The 14,954-nt window shown below is 37.2% G+C and overlaps 1 protein-coding gene across 1 annotated transcript; it reads right to left on the bottom strand.

The window, feature by feature from the left end:
• Positions 1-3,063: 3,063 nt before the first annotated feature.
• On the bottom strand, positions 3,064-4,573 carry LOC104605932 (senescence-associated family protein, putative (DUF581)). Its single transcript, XM_010270890.3, has 2 exons — positions 4,094-4,573; positions 3,064-3,533 (listed from the first exon to the last, which is right to left on the bottom strand). Exons 1-2 carry the CDS (start codon positions 4,429-4,431, stop codon positions 3,377-3,379), a joined length of 495 nt encoding a protein of 164 aa, XP_010269192.1. The 5' UTR covers positions 4,432-4,573; the 3' UTR covers positions 3,064-3,376.
• Between the last annotated feature and the right edge of the window lie 10,381 nt (positions 4,574-14,954).

Genomic DNA, 14,954 nt, shown 5'->3' with positions numbered 1-14,954 from the left:
GTTAAAACCCACCCTTTCTAATCTGTATATTGTTGGAAAGTATATAAACTTTATGTATTAAGTGTTGAATCTAATAATATTTTAAATTTTATGTCAAGGATAATTGATAGTTTATATGTTTTAATCAAATAATTAGAAACTCTGCTATTTGTTTATGTTATTTTACTTATTTATTGTTTATATATATCAAAAAAATAATAGAAAATTAGATACAGATTCTAAATCCAACACACTCTAACCTTGAATGCATAAAGGAATGGGTTGGGAAGGGTTTTGTATTTTCTTGTGAGGAGAGGATTTGGGTTCTCAATCCAATCCATTATGGGTTTTGGGGCAGGTATGGATTGAGAGGCTTAGGAAGATGGATCATGAGTAGAGTCTAAAATTTACAAAATCCTCTCCAAATCGGCCCCGTTACCATTCCTATATAAAAACAACCTTAATTCAAAAAACAAAAAAAAAAAGAAAATATAAAAAAATCAATTTAATTTAAAATTTGCGTGTTTCTACTTTCTACTTCTACATGAAATATATAATATGCATTTAATTAATTTGAGAGGCAATCTAGCTGCTGATGCAGTGGGAACTGGGAAGCAATTTCAGAAGGAAGCAACCTGCACTAGAAGAGCGTGTGTATTGTTGTGTAAAATAATTCCAATAACACAGCTTTTGTTTGTCTATGGTGTCATGGTCTCCTCATCATCGACAGTGGCCCAAGGGATTGGCAACTTGGGAACTGGGAAACACACTCCAATGCCCTTTCCCCAATTTCCCACTCTTTCAGTAAACCATGCGCCATTCCCAATTTTAAACCATAAACAAGGATAATTCAATCTTTTCCTTTATTATTTATTTATTTTTTTTGTTTTACCAAATTAATTCAATCAAATCTTCTCTGCTTTTGCTGTTCCAGATTTCATAGCATTCTCGTCTGACGATATATCGTGATATTCATGTAAACCGTCCAGTTCATAGAAGGAGCTATCACGTGTGACTTGCGACTTGCGAGGCATCCCAAAGCTCAACTGACGTGGGCCTAGTGGAAAAAAAAATGTATGAGGGCTTTCTGTGCATATCAAGGGCCCCACTCCCACTTCAGGCCCACCGCAACTACCCAATTTAACAATTACTCCAAATGTATCTCTTTCGACAATCGTCTGGGCCTGGGACCCATTGCCATGCAAGCTGACGAGGTCTTAGATTCCCCGGGTCCTTAAAAAATAACAAATCACCACTTCATTTACTTTACTAAATAGAATCTACTTAACTATATCTTACTCCTATACACACATCATCTACCCATTTATTAGTTAACAAAACCCAATTAAATAAAAAGCAATCAGAATGCATTATTTGATTCTTTTTCACCATTAAAAAACAAAAAAAAAAGTGAACCATTATTTGATTTGCTATACTATATCATTCTTTGTATATAAATATAACCCATACGACTTGTTCTTCTAATGTTTTTTTAAGAGCCCACGTTACCATTCTCGGCCCATCCTTGGTGGCAGCAATGTTGAGTTGTTCCACACAAGAGACCTGGGTTTTAGTATTTCTAGCATTCACAACATCAAAAAAGTAAATTTGAAAAAAAAGTCCATGTTATGTAATGATAATAACAAGACGTCACATATATTTATAATCTGATGAACCACAATCGTACAGGTTTATATTCTTTAATCCTGACCGTTCAATGAAAGGGGACCAGCCATCTCTACGATGGGACTTACCCCAGTTCCCAAGAATCAAAACCAACCATATATAACCGTTTCAGTCTAAGCTGTAAAGCATGGACCTAGAATCAAACCAACCATACATAACCCCAGTTCCCTCCCTATTGATCTTAATGTATTGAGATTGAGGAAGAACTGTTGAGATGAGCTTTTTTAACTTCCCTAATAAATTGTATAAAACCAATTGCATCCTGATTAGACCTGTTCATGGGCTGGGTAGCCCGATGGCCTGGCCCGGCCCTGCTTGTATCCCGGTCGGGCTTGGTCATGTAATTAGGCTTGCGGGTCTGACCTTGGGCCTAACACAGTAAGTCCGACTGTGCTACGGGCCGGATTTGGGATTTGAAAAAAAAGCTCGGCCCGAGTCGACTTAGCATTATATATTTTATAAAATACATATTATGTATTTATATTTTATATATTATATAAAATATATAAATAATATAATATTTATTAAAATATATAAATAATATAATATTTATTGAAATATATATATTTATAATTTAATATATACATTTTTTTTATTTTTTTCTTTATCATTTCTCTTACTCTCTTTCTCTCTCTCTATTTAGCTGCTTTAGCAGTAGTAACAATATGGGCTAAATTTCGGACTCGGGCCTAGGCCCGGGCTTCAAGCTTTTTATGAAGACCGGGATCAGGCCCAAATTGTAGACCCAATGGTCAGATCAGACTCGGGCTCGGGCCTTAAAAAATCTATTAATACAGAATGAAAGCCCGGCTCAAGCCTGCCCGGCCAAGCCCATGAACAGGTCTAATCCTGATCTTATATTGGAAAGATAAATCTCCCATCTGATTTGGTAATATAAATTATTTATTAGTCTCAATGCTTTTATCTTTGTATAACAATATATTCTTCTCATAAATTTGTTTTTATTCTAGGAATTAACCCATCTTTCCCTTGAGATTATAACCTTATTCTTTTGCTATGCTTACGTTTTAATGCTTTAGAGTATAAATTTTGAAGGAAAAAAAAATAGAGGAAGATTGTAAGAGTTCGCACTCCACGTGCCTTGCTTAACTAGTATCAGTTGAGAAAATAACAAGTATTTAATTCTACTTTGTTCCTTTTACTTTTTACTACTGTTTCCCATGTGATCCGTGGTCGTGGGAAAGCAAAATAGCAAATCGCAAATCATCCATTGCTCTCAGCCTCTCAACTCTCAAGTTGCAGGAGTCGCATTTCACCCGAGAACGATGGGAATCTCATAATCATTTCGCTAACAAGTTCCAAATTAATAAACCCATTTTCATATTTCATGATTTCACCAACAGATGTGAACGACAAACAAAATTAGGGGCTAATAACTAGTAAATCTGCAAATTTCTTTCATTGAAGCTAACAAAAAAGTAGAACAAAAATAAGTAAAATAAAAAAAGAAGGTAGGAACAAGTACAGAGATTGGGGTTGTGTATGTGGGATGAATGGATCGATGGATCCACATGAAATTAAAAATAAATCGCAGTTCCAAAGCTTGCCCAACTGATATGCGGACAGAAAAATTAACTGCACCCATCTTCATTCTTCACAATATGTTTTAGTTCTAATACGTATCATCAGATCATATATGGGCGGGGATGGAACAGAATCAAATCATCTTTAATTTGTTGGATTTTCTAGGCTATGCAGCTGCCACCGTCCCTCCTTTACTGGATGCTTCTGATTCGGCCGCAGCCTTCGTAGCATCTTTCTTCGACGCCAAGGAGCACTTCTCTTTCCGCTCGTCTTGATTCATCTGTTGCTGCCGGCACTCCAGACTGCAGAAAGCGCTATCGCCTCTGAAAAAAAAAAAAAAAAATCATCAAAACAATCCCATCTTTGGTCAGAACTCAAAATCCACGACTACCAGACCCAGACAGACAAAGGCTGTGGGTGTAGGGATGACGAAGATGATAAATCGAGGTGGTGGTTTGAATCCAGTCAGATTAGAAATACGTAAAAGTCGGAGGAAACTACCAAAAGATTCGGGTACGTTAAAACTTCTTAGCAGGAGTACGAAATTATAATGGAAAATTTTAGTTTACACGCAGAGTGATTAGTTACATAAGAGTAGACGAAATCTAATCTATTTAAAACTAATGAGTGTGGTGTGGACAGAAAAATGAAATCCTTCCAAGAAAAACAGGTAGTTTCATGCTGTTGAAGCTAGCTTTCTCTTGGCATGGGAGAGATCTATTTGAAAACAAATAAAAATCAAAACTTTCAAATCTCTCCGATAAATTTTTATTAGCCATGAGGAATTTCTAAGGAAGCCCAGATCGATTTAAGACTTAGGAGAGAGAGAGAGAGCAAGAAGAGATTTAAACAAAAGAGAAAGGGTTGTACTCCTCGAACCTACCTATACATGTAAATATCTCGACCGGGTGCCAAACGGCGCTTACAGAGGCCGCACGCCCTTAAGAAGTGAGCCGTCTGAACCAAATCGGCCGAATTCCTCCTGGGGTTCCTCGGTGAGACAGTGGCCAGTAACCGGTCGTTGAATCCACCGGGAGCCTTACCTCCCCCTGGTTGGGTTCTTCTTGCATGAGTCTCTTCGCCAACCGGTTTTTGTCGATCTTTCATGGGGTTCTGCGGATCGGACGGCACCGGAGCCTCCACGTTGTTTAGATCAACAGTGAATTCGGTCAAGCTTGTCGTTCTCCTCATCGGAAGACGAGGACGCTTTCCCAGCAACATCTTCTCTAATCACTCTTCACACCACCTAAAACCAGTGGAGAGAGAGAGGGAGAGAGAGAGAGAGAGAGAGAGAGAGAGAGTTTGGACCTTGGTGGTGCCTTGGACTTGGAGTGAAGAGTGAAGAAGAGCGGGGGGAGGTTGGAGGGGTGGAGGGGGAAGATAAACAAAGGGCCAGAAACAGAGGAGTGAATCTGGACCGTTCCTTTCGGAGCCTTGCATAAGAGAAGTACACGTCAGCTTCTTTGTATTTTTCTATATTTTATTGTTACAAATAATTAATATTTTTGCTTTTGTTACTGCTTTGTTTTGTCGTGTAGCGTCAAATGATTTTTTTGTTGAGTGTACAGGTGCCGTACAAGTGAAATGTGAAAATTAAAAAAAAAAATAAAAATAAAAATTGGGATCTACTGTCCAGGTTTATTACCCCACGGGCCACGGGCCACGGGCCACGGCCAGACCGAAAAGGGGAAAAGGGAGAAAATATGGATTACCGGCTATCCCAGTTTTACGAGTTAAAAGCCGGTTGCACATGGGACCTTGGAGTCGTGAACTTGATTTCTGTTTCCCGCGATTGTTTCACGAGAAATAAAACTCAAATCATGTAAGATTTTAGAATCCTTGACTGGTTTCCCCCTAGAATTTAGAATCCATTAGCAGCGTAAGATTTTACTTGTTTGTCTGTTTTAATTAATTTGAAACCAAACTGGGACTGGGAGCTTCTCCCAAGATACCATTTCAGAATCATGGCTTTTCCATAAGAATAATGGAGTTCAATTGTAGATGTAGATGTAGTTAGTTCATCATGGTCCATGGAGGAGGTGGAATCTCGAAAAGATAGTGGGATTCCACTTTGGAGATGAAAATTTATCTGGTTTATGGTAATGGCCATATCTCCAATTCCAAGCCAAAATGAGATCAAATCGCAAAAAGAAAGGAAAGCTATTTGGTGATTGGTGATGGACAAACTACAATCGAGTGTAGTTTGATTATTTTAACAATGACAACGTCAGAACCCAAAAGTAGTACTAACAACGTCAGACTGTGTTTCCCCACTTTGCTTAACAAAGGAGATGGCCTAGGTCAGCTCAACTCAGTTTGAGCGTCTTTTGTTTGGTAAATATATCAAAATGATTTTGTTTACATTTTGCCAGGGAGTCAAGGAGACGCCACTACTCATCGCCGATATACAAATAAGGAGGCAAACAGTGAAGTGAAGAGCCACGCCACCACATTGCCTGCTTCTGCTTGGTCTATTTGTTATTCATTTATCCTTTGAATTAATAGTCTTGTGGCCATATGAGAAACTTCTTTTATTTCTCAGCAGTGAGGACTGGAGGGTGAGAGAGATAGAACCGGTTAGAACGGTGAGTGGGTGGGGTGGATGGTCACAAAAGTCACAGTCACAGTCAGACAATTTGGGTGGGTGCGTCCAGTCTAGTTATTATTCTTGGTCCCGGCCACACTGGCCCCACTCGTGCTTTCAATTCATTGGTGCATATACCACAGAAAAAAAAAAAAAGCGTAATTGGACACAAATTTGATAGACAAATATAGTACATCTACATCACAAGGGTCCAAATAGGGGTGTCATGGGTGTGGGCCAGACTCATTCACGTCCCACTGGCCTTCGTGTTACAGCTGTCCCACTCTTGTAGCCCCACTTGGCTACATTGCCGATTTGGCCCTTTTCAATATTAAGTTGCTTTGTCATTTACTGCACTGCTGGACTCTTGGAGTGCGACGCACCATTTATTTCTCTGTGTCCTTACCTTTACACCTTTGGATTGGAACTACTTCATTTTTAACTATATATTTTTGTGGGTCCAACCATGGTGATTTTGATAGTGTTCAGTATTATTGGCGTTTCATTCAATGCCATTTGAAGTAGATGCGGGAACGAGAGATAGAGAATGCTTTCATTGCTTTGTGTGTGGAGTAACTTTCATAACTTCAACTTGTATTTAAAAGGTTGATTTTGTAAAGAGTGTAAATATAAATATGTAAAGTGCAAAATATAAAATACAGTGCAAATTGCAAAACTTTGTATATAATATTTTTATACTCTTCCCAATAAATATAAATACAAATACAAATATAATAAATACATACAAAATGTAATATTTTGCACTTTACTTATTTTGTATTTATACTTTTTCCCAACTGAATATGATTGATATGCGTGCTACTTTAGCTCCAATGATGGGAGAGGATGAGGTATTCCCTTACTATATGGTTCGGACACATAACCCTTTTGATTTTTGAATATTGAAATTTAACAGCGTATATGGTGTTAATGTGGCAGCAAGCAATTTTATATATGAAATACCCCCTTAGTTTTAAACAATTTTTGTTGGTTTTGTGGACCAAAATACTTGCAGGTGTACCACCAGCATTCCAAGGTGCTCCTCATTTCTAGATTTTCTGTTCAAATCTAGATCTGCACACTGCACACTGCACACTCTTGGGCCTAGATCTAGATTTTCTGCTCAAATCTAATCCACACTAAGCCCACACCGAGCAGGGATGTAAACAAAATGTGGATTCAAATCAAATCAGGTCAATCAAATTTGAATTCGATTATAAAATTAATAATTCGAATTTGAATTAATATTTGATGGATTCTCGGAAAATCCTATAAAACATTCAATTCAAATTTCATCAAGTAGTTCAAGAAATCAAAATGCTGCCGGAGAGACATGATATCAGAAGGGCTTAGACCAATTAAATCCCTCCCATGAATTTTGAGAAATACCAATTAATTGTTACCACTTGTATGATTCCAGTTGATTGGTTATACATTTTATTGGTATCATGTCTTCCCAACATCATACTCGGAATCCAAAATATTATTTTCACCTAAAATGGTGTTGAATTTGATGAACCGTATGAAAATAACTCATTACAATAGTTTAACCGTAAGAAGAATGGTAGTCGTTACAAAGAACAAAACAATAGATCTTATAAATAACAACAATATTGAGGAGCCCTCCATTGTAGAAACTATAGTGGAACAAGCAAAACTATGGAAAGTACAAAAAATATGCATACATACGCACAAGATAGATTAACAAGAATGAAAGGAGTAAACAAAAAAATCTCTAAAAAATTAGAATGAACAACCAAGACTCTACATAAAATGAAACCCTTAAAGGATATCATCCTAAAGCCAAAAACCTTAAGCCATTATCAATTAAATTGTGGGTCAATCCTTGTATATAATTTTTTCATACATTTTATTTATTTCTTAAATGGAATACATGTTCATAAGTGCATCCCAAAAATGTCCTCCCCATGATGCATCAACCTCTGGTCATCTACATTAACCACTTTCCCTTGAAAGAAAATCCATGTAATATCATCAATTTTGATACACATCAACCAAGAACCCTTTGCCCATGATCATAAGAAGCCCTCATTCAATTACTAGTTGCAACATGAGTCATAATTCAACCATGGGTGGGTCAAGTCATAGGAATCATCAACCGCTCACCAATCCAAGTACACTCAAGTGACTCAACTGTAAAGTGGAGTTGTGGGAGTCACTAACTATTCTTGCAAATAATCTGACGAGGAAATGAACAAATCCATGGGAATCACCACATGCATTTGTCAATACTTGTGTTCAATCAAATCATTAGCTTTAATACCATTTGAAGGGACTAAGGAGTCACTAAAACCAAAAAGATTATTTCATGCTTAGAATTTAGACATAAAAGTTGAACATCACTTTTAATTCAAAAACCTAATCCTTTTGGTTATGCGGCAATCCTTGTTACTTTTTCTCTCTTCACCTAATTGAAGTGAGAGACAAAGAGAGAGATTTAAATCAATAATTGAAAAGAGAAAAAAGAGATGCGTTATCAATTGCAGGGATGAATGGCCTTATTTTACTATTTTGCCCTTTAACAAATAAGATATTACACTTTGATATATATATACGATTTACAAGATAATGTAAGGATTGATTGGTAATCAGATATATACGCTTGTATCCTAATCAAATTTGACTATTTATCTAATCAAATCAGCCTATAAGATGATTATTTAATTTTGATATGCTTGTATCAAATCAATTTTGTACGTGCAAATGCAAAGTTTAGAAATACAATTTACGGAGAAGTACGAACAGGCCCATTGCAGAAACCTGAATCCCAGGCCAGCCTATACAGAATCTATAATAACAGTTAAATTCAACTTTTGAAATTATAGGACAGATTCCCACGCCAACTAAGCATCATCCTTTTCCCTATGCTTCTCATGTGAGGCGACAATCCGGCTTGGATTCCATGTCATCATAACACTTATTTAAATTTCTATTTTGAATTTTAACCTTACGTTGCAAAGACTAAAATGACCCTGCTAGGGCCCACGGTCATTGCTCTCTCCCGCCCTCCTTCTTCTTTCTCTTTCGTTGTCTCTCGCACTCTCAACTCTTTCTCTTCGACTGTTAGTTTTCCTCCCAGCGGTGCTCCTCTTTCTCACTCTCATTTTCTCCTCCCTCGCTCCCCCTCAGTCTCACTCTCCCTCTGTCGCCCCTCACTCTCTCCCGCTCTTCTTGCTCTCCCTCTTTCTCACTCTCATTTTCTCCTCCCTCGCACCCGCTCAATCTTGTTCTCCCTCTGCCGCACCCTCACCCTTTCTCGCTCTCCCTCTCTCAGTCTTTCTCGCTCTCACTTTCTCCCATTCTCGCTCTCCCTTTCTCCTGCTCTCTCACTCCCTCTCGCTCTCACTTTCTCCCATTCGCTCTCATTTCCTCCCGAATTCATGTTCCACAGCCTCCTCTGCTCACTTTTCATTTTCATTTGCTTTGTCCGTTCTATTTTGATTCTTAAATCACTGGATTGTACTTTCAGTAAGAGAAATCACTGTTCAAGAATTAAAATAGAACGGACAAAGCAAATGAAAATGAAAAGTGAGTAGAGAAGGCTATGGAACACGAATTCGGAAGGAGGGCAGCATCGTAGCAGCAACTTTATTCATCCTCAAAAGTCATTCATCGTTCTGTCAAGCTAAAGTCTCCGTTTCCTTCGATTTTTTTTTGTCTTTGATGCGTTCTCGTTTTAAGGTCTTTCGTTATTGGAAACCTGCAATTCTGCATGAAAAGGCGAAGAGCTTCCAACAGATTTTCTGCTTCAAACTGAAGTTTTGCTGCAAAGATAGAATTCAGTGTCGCTTCGTTTAATCGCTTTCGTTTTGTTAAAAAAAACCTCAAACTGAAGTTTTTTTTAGGTTGGCTTCTTATTCTTCATCAAATTCTGTCTCTTTCTTTAGTTGAATTCTTTGGATGAAGAAATCGTTGAATTACTAGTTCCATTTCGTTCAGTTGATCAGTTGAAACCAACTATTTATTTTTATTTTGTAAAAGATTAAAAATTTCTAAATATTCTCATCTTCAAAGTTGACAGGTAACATCACAAATAATTTCCCTTCCCATATAAAAAAGGAAAAGTATGGACAGGCCCATTGCATAAACCTTAACCATAGGAAGAAACAGTTAAAGAGAAGAAAGTTGAGAGTGTGAGAGACAACGAAAGAGAGAAGAGGGAGGGCGGGAGAGAATAATGACCATGGGCCCTAGAAAGTGAGAGCGAGAATGGGAGAAAGTGAGAGCGAGAGAGACTGAGAGAGGGAGAGGGTGAGGGTGTGACAGAGGGAGAGCAAGATTGGGGGGGGGGGGAGCGAGGGAGGAGAAAATGAGAGTGAGGAAGAGGGAGAGCGAGAACGGGAGAAAGTGAGAGCGAGAGACTGAGAGAGGGAGAGCGGGAGAAAGTGAGGAGCGACAAAGGGAGAGTGAGGAAGGAGAAAATGAAAGTGAGAAAGAGGAGTGCTGCTGGGGAGGAGAACTTGCAGTTGCAGGAAGAAACAGTCAAAGAGAAGAGAGTTTAGAGTCGTAGAGACAATGAAAGAGAAAGAAGAGGGAGGGTGGAAGAGAGCAATGACCGTGGGCCTTAGCAGGGTCATTTTAGTCTTTGCAACTTAAGATTAAATTTCAAAATAAAAATTTAAATAAGTGTTATTATGACATGGAATTGAAGCTGGATTGCCACCTCACATGAAAAGCATAGGGAAAAGCATGATGCTTAGTTGGCGTCGGAATCTGTCCTATAATTTCAAAAGTTGAATTTAACTGTTATTATAGATTCTGTATGGATTGGCCTGGGATTCAGGTTTCTGCAATGGGCCTGTCCGTACTTCTCCCTACAATTTATAAGGTTTGTCACTATACATATTTTTATCTGCACTCTTTTCAAACTGAGCGTAAAGTTTAAGACAAATGCATATATGTTTAATGCAAAATCTCATATTCGTATTTCTAAACCTTGTATTTATATTTGCACTCTTCCTAAATTGAACGTGAGGCTCAGTTTGAAAAGAGTGCAGATAAAAATATGTATAGTGACAAACCTTATAAATTGGAAAGAGTACAACTGCAAATATATAAAGTGCAAACCCTTGCATTTTGTATGTATTTATACTATATATATTTGTATTTGTATTCTTTCCAAATTGAGCCTAATCAAATAAAACCAGTACAAAGGTTTTCAAAACGTTACACTAGTGAAGGTCCTATTCTTAGATAAATTGAGTTGTTCAATAACATATCAAATCTGGTTTAATCTCCAAGGTTCAGTTTGGGAAGAATGCAAATATAAACATGTATACTCTTCCCAAACATGTATTTGCACTCTTCCTAAACTGTTCTAACTTCCAACCCAAACCTTACCCAAGTCTAAGCAGACATCAAATTGGGTTGGGGTTATGTTAGGTTGACCTTAAGCCAATGTAACCCAACCTAAGTTAAGCCAAATCAAATCCGGCCTAACCATTTGCCCGTCGGGATGATCACCCTTGGCATTTCCAAGCATAACAAAAAGCAAGAGAAAATGAGGATTAGAGGACAGACAGCTTAGGTTTCCATGGGGTCATGGGCAATGTTTGGAACTGTTGGTATTTTTACAATAAACGCTGCCACTTCAGCATTTAGCCCATCATGTTGATCCGTATGTATAGAGACTCGCAAAAAGTGGTCTTGATTTATGTGCATGCCTACCGTTGGAGGAAGCTTCATTTTAACATTTCCCCCAATGATTAGGCATTTATTTACTGTTATGATGATGTGATGCAGCCTAATTGTCAATAAACGACTTCATTATTACTTTTCTCGATTTTACAAATAAATCAAATACAAACGTTTAATGAATAAATGAAAGCTATACCAAATACATACATAATTGTCATCATTCACTCATAAACAAATAAGATTGTAGAACACAAGATGTCTTTCTCTTAAGTTAGAATCGCTGGATTGTGACTATTTGATAATATGGGGTTGATACAATGGGATTCATTAAAGGCTCCATTTTTTTGTGATGCAAATTTGAACCTATTGGGGTTATGTCTTATTTTACAATCATTGGTTTTACATATAAAAGGGTTCTTTGTACGTGTAGGATTGAGAGAGAGTGTGAGAGGTAGAGAGAAAGGTGTTCTTAGTTTAAGAGTGAGGTTTTCTCTTATTTTTGTTCTTTGGGTTGAGAGGAGGGTTAAGAGTTGGTTTGGGTTACAAACCACAATGTACTTGTACTATATCTCATTTTCTTCCATAGTGAAGAATAAGTTTTGTCTCTGTTGTGGACGTAGGTAGTAAGGCCAAACCATGTAAATCCTTTGTATTCATGGTGGTGCTTGTTTATTTGTTTTTTGCTTGGCCGCCTTGTTGTTTTTAGGTTATTTCTTGCTTTGCCTTATTGTTAGTATGGATTCTGTTGAGGTAGTAGTCGACTACTCCGATGACTGCTAGGAGCAGCCTACTGGTTGATTACCGGGACATAATAGTCAACTATTAGGCATAGGATCCTCAATAGAACCTAATACAATTTTTGCACTCAATTCATTTTTGCATCTTGTATTTGTAACCATGATTTGCATCTTTGGAAAATGCGTACTTTTTGTCTCATTTGTACTCATTAACAATGTACTTTTTGTCTTTCGTTCTCATTTGTACTGATATAATGTGGACGATCAATTTGCTTCTTATCTTTCCTCCAAAACAAATAGCTTCCCTCCCACCTCCATTCCAAGGTTCAAAGTATCGATATGTATTGAGAGCTTTTCAATGCATCCCTACAGGGGGTGTATCGGGGTTTTGACTGGTTTAAGGGGTGGACAGATCTTAAACCGATTCCTCTGAACTAAATTTAAAAAAAAAAAAAAAAAAAACTATCGATACTGCCCAATATGCCTCTACCGATGTATCAAACATATCAATATTTTGAACCTTGCTCCATTCTCTTTCATACAAAGTGAGGATCACATCATTTTACTTGCAAATAAATAAAACAAAGCCAACTCCAAAAAGAAAAGTAACTCAACCCTTGTTCTCCTATTCACTTACACCACTGCAAATGAAATTCACACCTCTAGCAAACAGAGCCAAAAGTTACTAGTATTTTATTCCTTACACACAAGGAATTTCAAGTTTCCAAAACAAAGTAATTTGTATAGAATTTACAATTAAGAAGTTGAAGCAGCTGCATCTGTGATCATCCTTTAATGAGTAATTTGGAGCAAGGTTGAAAATTTCAACACGATACACCCGATGTATCGTATTAACACCCAGCTGATATACTTTTTTAAGGCTAATCCCTAAACCCTTTGTTTTATATGTAACTATGTTTAAACCTATCCCTCTGCCCTATTTTTGAAAATAAAATAAATTAAAAATATAAGCATATGATACAAAGTACCGATACATCCTTTGGAGGATGCCATCATGGGATTCATGTAAGCAGACTCCCTATAGTTGGCACTAGGGGTGTCAATTGGACTGGATTTGGTCCAATCCAATCCAGTTCAATGTGAGCCCATTACAAATGGATTAGGTCCAATCCAATCCAATGAATATTTTGAACCATTTTGGATTGGTCCAATTCAATGTTTGGACCATTCATTCTGTTCAATTTTGTTTTAATTTAGATTAATTTTATTTCAAACCTGGTCCACTAACACCTATATTTCTATCTTCTATCAATGGACCATATATTGGTTCAATCCAAGCCAATCCAATATAAATTCATTATGAATGAACCAAATCCAATCCAATCTAATAAATACTTTGGACCATTAAGTTTAGACTGGTCCAATTTAATGTTTTGTTGGTCCATCCAAACCATCCAAATTGATTTTGGTTTAAACAGGGTCCAATCCAAAATCGGTCCATTGACACCCCCTAATTGGGACGAGATTACATAATAATGGTGTAATGTGGACCTAATTCACAAAGCCAAAAATTTCTTTCTATGTATAAAGATACGATTCTGATATAAAAGTTGATGATCAACAGTTAATATACTAAGTTGGTGTTCCTCAGGACCAGGGAACCCCACCATCTCTTTTGTCTTAGCTTTTCTACTTGATATTTGCTTTTTAACTTTTAACATGTATTTTTGATAAAAAAAATGAGCATAAACCCGCATAAACCCACTTTTATTGAGTTAATTTTGGAAAAGGAAAAAAAAAAGTTGAATTTGGATTCTAGCCATATACAAAAAGGTTGACAGAATTGGACAGTAGGAAGGCCATTTAAGAACCAGTCGTTTCAACTGCAATTTTTTTTTTTTAGCAACGGTAGAAGACAACACTTGCCTGTGGTCATAATAGTAAGCATGCAAGTTGACCGGGTCAGGTGGGTTTAAGCTCAATCCAGGCCCAATTTTCTTTTGGCCGGCTCAATCTATCTGAGGATTAGGACTGGGCCCATCCCAAAATATAAAAGAAGGTTTAAATTTTGACCCAGGCCCAACTCAAGTTTCAAAATCCAAACCCAACCTGTATAATTGTAGGGTAGATCAGTTTGGGTTCGAGTTGGATCCATCCAAATTACACTCCTACTATTTGTTGGACAAAGACGTACGACAACTAATTGATTTTCATACCTAAACCTTAAACCTTAAAACCTACTTGAAATCCTAACCTTAAACCTTAAAATTAGTTTATAAAATAGATTTGATCGGATGCATGCCCTTCCGCCTCAAATAGGAGCCAAATATTTTTCGTCTCATAGGTGGTGCATGTCAAGGAAGCAGTCTTATGATTTGGGTTAAAACCAGATTGTGGAAACTGGATTCTAAACTCTGGAATAAGAGCTATACCATAAAATATTGATCCAATTCACTTGGTAGCATAGATGTCTACGTCAACATAATATGTTGAGGCTAACTAGAGATCACCATTAAAGAGATGGACAAAGAATGAAGCAGAGCCAGCAGCAAGGTCGATTGATGCATGTTCGTCCATCTATATCTATATCATGGTTCAAAGTATCCATACAAATAATACACAAAATTACGTATTATCCGATTCTAAATTTTGATATTCATTATTTTTTATTTAAGGCTGCGTTTGGAAACGATGTAAATAAGTGTGAGTGCAAATATATAGAATGTAAAACGGTTCATATTACAAAATTGGGTTAGTTTTGCCCTAACAAATTTATCTTCTTACCAAACATATTTTTAGCTGTA

The sequence above is a fragment of the Nelumbo nucifera genome, chromosome 1 (assembly GCF_055504915.1).
Source record: "Nelumbo nucifera cultivar China Antique chromosome 1, China Antique-T2T, whole genome shotgun sequence".
Taxonomy (NCBI): Eukaryota; Viridiplantae; Streptophyta; class Magnoliopsida; order Proteales; family Nelumbonaceae; genus Nelumbo; species Nelumbo nucifera.
Note: the sequence above shows the minus strand (reverse complement) of the source record. Positions and strands in the feature narration are given on the sequence as shown.